The 6,936-nt window shown below is 75.9% G+C and overlaps 1 protein-coding gene across 8 annotated transcripts; it reads left to right on the forward strand.

The window, feature by feature from the left end:
• Nucleotides 1-1,059: 1,059 nt before the first annotated feature.
• ARFIP2 (ARF interacting protein 2) lies at nt 1,060-6,314 on the forward strand. 8 transcript variants are annotated; one of them, XM_075716337.1, is made up of 8 exons: nt 1,060-1,173; nt 1,333-1,441; nt 2,951-3,061; nt 3,873-3,988; nt 4,208-4,429; nt 4,800-4,957; nt 5,046-5,220; nt 6,159-6,314. In XM_075716337.1, exons 1-8 carry the CDS (start codon nt 1,075-1,077, stop codon nt 6,312-6,314), a joined length of 1,146 nt encoding a protein of 381 aa, XP_075572452.1. In that variant the 5' UTR covers nt 1,060-1,074. The 8 variants fall into 8 exon arrangements, with proteins under 8 accessions (XP_075572452.1, XP_075572401.1, XP_075572410.1 ...); XM_075716286.1 differs by lacking the exon at nt 2,951-3,061 and having other exon boundaries at nt 1,075-1,186; nt 1,304-1,441; XM_075716295.1 differs by lacking the exon at nt 2,951-3,061 and having other exon boundaries at nt 1,075-1,173.
• The last annotated feature ends 622 nt before the right edge of the window (nt 6,315-6,936 follow it).

A 6,936-nucleotide genomic window follows, 5' to 3' on the forward strand; every position in this document is an offset into this window, starting at 1 on the left:
GACCGCGCGGGGAGGCAGCGTCCCCGGGGGGGGGGCTCCGGGCAGGGGGGGCTCCGGGAAAGGGGGTCTCCGGGCGGCGGGGGGGTCTCCGGGAAAGGGGGGTCTCCGGGCGGCAGGGGGGGGGCTCCGGGCAGGGGGTCTCCGGGGGGTCTCCGGGCAGGGGGGGGCTCCGGGCAGGGGGGGGGGCTCCGGGCGGGGGGGGGGGCTCCGGGAAAGGGGGTCTCCGGGCGGCAGGGGGGGGGCTCCGGGCGGGGGGGGGCGGCGGGGGTCTCCGGGCAGGGGGGGGCTCCGGGCGGCGGGGGTCTCCGGGCAGGGGGGGCTCCGGGCGGCGGGGGGCTCCGGGCGGCGGGGGGGGTCTCCGGGCAGGGGGGGGGGCTCCGGGGGCTCCGGGCGGCGGGGGGCTCCGGGCAGGGGGGGCTCCGGGGGCTCCGGGCAGGGGGGGCTCCGGGGGCTCTGGGCAGGGGGGGCTCCGGGCGCGGCGGGCAGGTAACGGGGCCCAGCCCGCACGGGAATGCGCTCAGGACCGGTCCGGGCGCGGCGGGGCCCTGGCTGCTGCCCGCTGCGGACGTGGCTCTTGGCTCCGCTCTCCTGGGCTCCGGGCCAGGCGCGGCGCCGCCGCCGAGCTCCGGTCGTCCCGGGGCAGGGGCGTGCGGGACAGACGGACCCCTGCCGCGCCCCGGCGAGCGGCGAGGGGCAGGGGAGAGCGTTCCCCTTTCCGCGGCGCGCGAGCCGACGGGGCGGGAGGGAGCGCGCTGGCCGTGCTCGAGGCTGAGGGGCCGGGCTGGCTCCTGGGGCGTGCGGCTCCGCCGGCAGCTTTCGGGGAGGCAGGGCCAGGGCGGCACGTCCCGAGGGACCGCCGTGCCGCCGCCGCGGAGGCTGCTCGGTGCACGCGGCCGCCGGTGCGGGCCGGGCTGCCTGCCGTGCTCTGCCGGCTCCCCGGCCCTCGGGAGCTCAGCCCGGGCCGCGGCCCCGCGGGGGTCCTGGCTCGGCGAGAGCCCCTGCCGGGCACGGGGCCCGCTCCCCGCCTGCTCCCCGGGCTCCAGCGGCGCGTCCGTGTCCTCGCAGGCCCCGAGGATGTCAGACGGGATCATGAGCAAGGCCGCCACCATGGAGATCCCCATCAGCAGCAACGGGGACGCGGGCAGCCTGCCCGAGGACGACGGCTTGGAGCAGGTTTGTCGCTGGGGCCGGGCGGGGACGTGCCGGACGCCCGGCTGCCGCTTTCCGCGCCGCGCCGCTCCGCCGGCTCCGCGCCAGGGCCGTGCCGGCTCCTCGGACGCGCGCCCCGGCTCTGCGCCCCCAGCTGCCCGCGCTCCTCCCTCCCCGCTCCAGGACCTGCAGCAGGTGATGGTGTCGGGGCCCAACCTCAACGAAACCAGCATCGTCTCCGGCGGCTACGGGGGCACCGCTGAAGGCATCATCCCCACCAGCACCATCAAAGGTGGGCCGGGCCGCGGCGCCGGCTCGCGTGGCGGGGGGAAAGCCGGGGCCGCGCGTCCTCGCGCGGTGGCGGAGGTGGGAGGGGAAGGGCTCTGCCGCGGGAAGGAGGGCATGCCTCGCCTCGCCAGCGTCCTGCTGCCGCCCGGGCTGCGGGGAAGGAGACGTGCCGCTCGAGCCGCAGGGCCCGGGAGCGCGGTCCCTCTGCCAGGGCACGGCCTGCGGCGGTGCCGGGGCGCCGAGGGTTCTCGTGTGGGCGCGCGGGCGGCTCTGCCTTGAGCCGGGCCGTCGCCTGGGCCCCCGCGGCGTGTCCCCTCCCCGGTCCTGACGTGCTGCTGCCGCGGCCCAGCCATCGGGTACGACGCTTCCTTCCCGGGATGGCGGCTCCCGCCAGCGCAGGGCGGCTCCTGCCCCTTCTTCCCAGCCGGGTTTGGGCTCGGCTGGCGGGCACCGTGGCAGAGCCCGCCCGCCTCGGAGCGGAGGGGGCCGCCGCGCCGCTAACCCCGCTCCGCCGGCGCTCCCGCGCGCACGGCGACTAACGGAGCGGTGCTGCGGGAGGGCTGGGATGCGGGCCGGGGTCTGTCCCGGCGCTGGGGGGCACCCCCGGGGCCGCGGCTCGTGGCGCCTGGGCTTCGCGCCGGGGTGGCTCTCGGGCCCCTCCGGTGGCGGGGAAAGACGCCGGTGACGGGGAAAGACGCCGGTGTCCCACCTCTTCTCTGGTCCTGGGTGAACGGGGAGCTGCGGGGACGCCAGTGCCAGCAGTCGGGCGATGAGGACCAGGGGGTCCCGCCCGCGGGGGGCCGGGGCAGGGCGGCTCCGAGCCCCGCGCTCTCTGCTGATTTCCTCTTCTCGTTTCTCAGGCCGGTCGAGGGGTCCGGGTGCTGCCGGCGGCAAGGCCCGCCTGCGAGCGTCCCGCCTGCCGGGCAGCGGCGTGGGCAGCTCTGCGGCAGCCCCGGGGGCCGTGCCGCTGCCTGCGCCCCGCGGGAGCTCTGCCGTGGCCCGGGGGTCCGCAGTGAGCATCGGCTGGGCCAAGCCGGCGCTGCCGGGGCAGCGGCACAGCCGCGTCTCTCACATCCTCTGCCCCTCCCGGTCCCGTTTCGCACAAGTCTCTGTCCCCAGCTCTTGGGGCGAGCGTCTCCCGCAGCAGACGGCTGCTTGACCCCGGCCGCTCCGTGCCGCGCCGGGCTTGAGCGAGCGGGCGTGCGCGGGCAGAGGGGACGTGGGCGTTCGCCCCCAGCCCGCTCCGCTGACGAGCCGCGCGGGGCGCGGTTGCCGTTCCCCTGGCTCCATCACGCCGGGCCTGTCCGGCTCACGGGCACGATGCCGCCCGGCGACGGGAGGGAGGGAGCGGCCGGTACGGGAGGCGTCCGTCTGGCAGCCAGCCGCGTCTTCCGATTTCGCGTCGCGCTCACCCGCTGCCGTTGCTCTCCCCTGCTGCCGCCCCTCCCGCACGCTCGTCCCCCGTCCCGGCCCCGCCGCCCCATCTCCCGTCCCTCTGCTCAACGCCTGCCAGCCCCTCCGTTTGCAGGCTGTCTTGTCCAACCTCACCCGCCCCGAGGACCGTCCGTCTCCCCCAGCGCGTCCGCCGCCAGCAGGATGGCCGCCCAGGCTGCTGCTTCCGCAGGTACCGCAGCCGCCCAGCCCTTGGCCGGCGCCGCACCGCGCCCCGCCTGGGCTCGGGCCCCTCGCCCCGGGTTAGGGCGCCCGGGTGGCGCCGGGGTCCGCCGGAGCACCCCCGCAGAGGCGCGGCTGCGGCCCCGCGTAGCCGCCGGCGTGCGGGCAGGGCCAGAGCTTCCCCGCGCTCGGCTGCCGCGGCCGGGCCGCGCTCCCGGTGCTGGGGGGGAGAGGACGGCGCTGCCGGGGCCCCGGGTGGCTCCGAGGTGAGAGCCGGGCGCTGCCGGGCTGCGGGAGACGGTTCCGGCAGCGAGGAGCCCACGCGTGCGCCGTGCCCGGCTGCTGCCGGTCGCCTCCCCCGGCGCGCTCGGTGAGGAGGGGGCCGGGCCGAGGGGCGCGGGAGGCGCCGGGGCGCTGCCTGGGAGCAGATGTGGCCGGGCTGGCGCTGGGGCCGGCTGCCGACGCCGGGGCCCCGCGCGGGACCCCCCGGAAGGGCTCGCGGGAGCGGGCTCCCCGCTGCGTACACGCGGCGCCCGACGGCGACGCCTGCAGCCGGTTAACGGGCGCGAGCCCGGCCGGACCCCGTCGGCGCTGCCGGCAGGGGAGAGCGGCCCCGGCCCGGGGCCCGAGCGGGGCGAGGTGCTGCCCGGACCGCGAGCCCGTGGCGCGTGGGCTTTTTCGAGCCCCGCTGCGGCCCCGTGGGAACGCGCGCGGCATCCCGAGCCCTCCGGGCGCAGCTGCGGTGCCGCCGTTGCCGTCGGGTGAGCGGCCTGGCCCGTGCCCTCGCGGGCGCTGCTCAGCCGCCGCCGCGTCTCTTCCAGGCTCCGGGCTGCACCCGCCCCACCCCAGCCCAGCCGTCGGAGGAGAAGAAGTCGTCCGTGGCATCGCCGTGGAGAAGTTCGACATCGTCAAGAAGTGGGGTATCAACACGTACAAGGTGAGCCGCTTCCCGGGAGCGCGGGCAGCGGGCTGGGGCTTGGGGCAGCCCCCGCGCCGGCGCCGAAGGGGCGGCGGGAGGCGGAGGACGCGTCCGGGGATCTGCCCGCGGGATTCGCGGGGACGGGCTCCGCGGCTGCCCGCAGCGGCAAGGAGCGCTTCCCCCGCGCGTCGGCCGGGGAGCCGGGGCCTCCTGACGCGCTGCTCCCTGGCCCGGCAGTGCACCAAGCAGCTGATCTCGGAGCGGTTCGGCCGGGGCTCCCGCACCGTGGACCTGGAGCTGGAGACGCAGATCGAGCTGCTCCGGGAGACAAAGCGCAAGTACGAGTGTGTGCTGCAGCTCGCGCGGGCTTTCACCAACCACTTCTACAGCCTGGTGCAGACCCAGCACGCCCTGGGGGATGCCTTTGCGGACCTCAGCCAGAAGTCTCCTGAGCTGCAGGTATGCCGCTGAGGAGATGGCGCGTGCCTTGCCTCCGCCTGTGCTGCGGCCCCTCGCGCCTGGGGAGGAGACCGAGAGACCCCGATCGACCTCGGGCTCCGCAGCACGGCCGGGGGCGGCTCTCTGCTCCGCAGCACCCCAGGTGCGTGAGGAGGCGCAGGAGGAGCTCGGGGATGATAACGGCGCTCGGCGATAACGGCGCTCAGCGATAACGGCGCTCGGCGAACGCCCGGGGGCAGGCGGAGAGCGCGAAGGGCAGCGTCCCGGCACCTCCTGGGAGCGCCCGGGGCCGGGCCGCCTCCAGGCGCGTGGGCGCAGAGAGGGGGCCTTGCTGGCGCGGAGCCTGACTCCCCCTCCCCTCCCCTCCCAGGAGGAGTTTGGCTACAACGCGGAAACGCAGAAGCTGCTCTGCAAGAACGGCGAAACGCTCCTGGGGGCCGTCAACTTCTTTGTCTCCAGCATCAACACGCTGGTGAACAAGACCATGGAGGACACGCTGATGACGGTCAAGCAGTACGAGACGGCCAGGTAGAGCGGGGCCGGGGTCCCGGGGGGCGTCCCCGGGGGGCAATGGCGGGGCCGCGGCGCGGCTCTGACTCGGGCCGTCCCGGCACAGGCTGGAGTACGACGCGTACCGCACGGACCTGGAGGAGCTGAGCATGGGCCCCCGCGACGCCAGCACCCTGTGCCGGCTGGACACGGCCCAGAGCCAGTTCCAGAGCCACAAGGACAAGTACGAAAAGCTGCGCGCCGACGTGGCCATCAAGCTCAAGTTCTTGGAGGAGAACAAGGTGGGGAGGGGCGGGGAAGGGGGCGCGGGGCACGGCACGGGGGCCTGCTGCGCGCTCGCCCCGTTCCTCGGCCGCCCGCCCGCCCGAGGTCTGTCCTTGGGTGGGCGGCAGCCGGGAGACCGGAGGGGAAGGGCAGGGGAGCGCCCGTCTGCCCGCCTCTCGCTGCTCTGCAGCCTTCTCCCGGCTTTCGGGGCTCGCTCTGGGGAGCTGCCGGCCGCAGCTCTGACCCCCCGGGCCGCGTCCCTGCTCCCTGCCCCTCAGCGCAAGGACATCGGGGTGCTGGGGTGTGTCCGGAGACGGGCGACGGAGCTGGGGCAGGGTCTGGAGCACGGGGCTGGTGGGGAGCGGCTGAGGGAGCTGGGGGTGTTCAGCCTGGAGAAGAGGAGGCTGAGGGGAGACCTGATCGCTCTGCAGCTCCTGGAGTTGCAGCGAGGCGCGGATTGGGCTCTTCTCCCAAGTAGTTAGCGATGGGATGAGAGGAAATGGTCTCAAGCTGCGCCAGGGGAGGTTTAGGTTGGATATTAGGAAAAATTTCTTTACGGAAGGGGTGGTCAAGCACTGGAGCAGGCTGCCCAGAGAGGTGGAGGAGTCCCCATCCCTGGAGGGGTTCAAAACGCGGGCAGAGGTGGCACTGGGGGCCATGGTTCAGTGGGCACGGGGGTGTTGGGGTGATGGTTGGGCTGGTGATCTTAGAGATCCTTTCCAGCCTTAGTGATTCCCAGCTTTTACTTCATTATAAATGACCCAGCCCCAGCCAGGCGGCGTGGAGTCGCTGCTCTCCCCTTAACTGGTTGCGGCGGCCTTGGCAGCGCTGGGTTACTGGTTGGACTGGGCGCTCTTCAAGGGCTTTTCCCACCTCAGCGATCCCATGATCCCGTGACTGATCCGTGGGGTAGCGGGGCCGGCCCGCTGCAGGCTGAGCCCTGATCTCTCCCCAGATCAAGGTGATGCACAAGCAGCTCCTGCTCTTCCACAACGCCATCTCCGCCTACTTCGCCGGGAACCAGCAGCAGCTGGAGCAGACCCTCAAGCAGTTCAACATCAAGCTGAAGACCCCCGGTGCCGAGAAGCCCTCCTGGCTGGAGGAGCAGTGAGCCGCCCCCGCCGCCCCCCGCGCGCTCTGCCCGGGGGCACCATGGACCCGAATTCCGGGCGCGGGGCCCGGCCGCGTGCTGGCGGGGGGACGCGGCCCGGGCCCCGCTGCGGCCGGGGGCTGCCCCGCGGGGCGGGGGGAGCGGGGAGCTGCGAGCAGGGCCCTGGCGCTGCCGGGGGAGAGGAGCCCGGAGGGGCTGGGGCTCCCCCGTCGCGTCCCCTCGGGGCAGAGTCCAGCCCTGCCCGGCTCCTCCGTGCTCCCGTAGCTCCGGCGCTGCGGCCGGGGGCCCCCCCTGCCTCCCGGCGCCCCTGCGGGGCAGCGGAGCCCCCCTCGCCGGAGCCCCCCTCGCTGAGGCCATGCGCCCCAGACCCCGCCGCGGGGGGGGCCGGGACGCCCCGGGGCTCTTCCCTGCCCCGGCTCCGGGGCCCAGCCCGGGAACACGGCTGCCCTGCGGCCGGAGCGCTGCTTTCCCGGTGCAGGGGTCCCCTCCCTGTCCCGGGGGGGCTGCGGGCGCCCACCCGCTGCGGCTGCGGGGCTCCGGCCTTCTCGCCCAGCGCTGCGGCGGCTCCGTCTCCCTCCCGGCCCATCCCTGGAGTTTTCGGGGCAGCCGCTCTTGCACTCCC

Source organism: Pelecanus crispus, chromosome 1 (genome assembly GCF_030463565.1).
Source record: "Pelecanus crispus isolate bPelCri1 chromosome 1, bPelCri1.pri, whole genome shotgun sequence".
Taxonomy (NCBI): Eukaryota; Metazoa; Chordata; class Aves; order Pelecaniformes; family Pelecanidae; genus Pelecanus; species Pelecanus crispus.

Coding starts and splice junctions, on each gene's coding strand:
- ARFIP2 (XM_075716337.1), top strand. CDS start 1,075: ATGTCAGACGGGATCATGAGCAAGGCCGCCACCATGGAGATCCCCATC. Junction 1,174..1,332: donor AGGACGACGGCTTGGAGCAG/GTTTGTCGCTGG, acceptor TCCCCGCTCCAG/GACCTGCAGCAGGTGATGGT. Junction 3,989..4,207: donor GGGGTATCAACACGTACAAG/GTGAGCCGCTTC, acceptor CTGGCCCGGCAG/TGCACCAAGCAGCTGATCTC.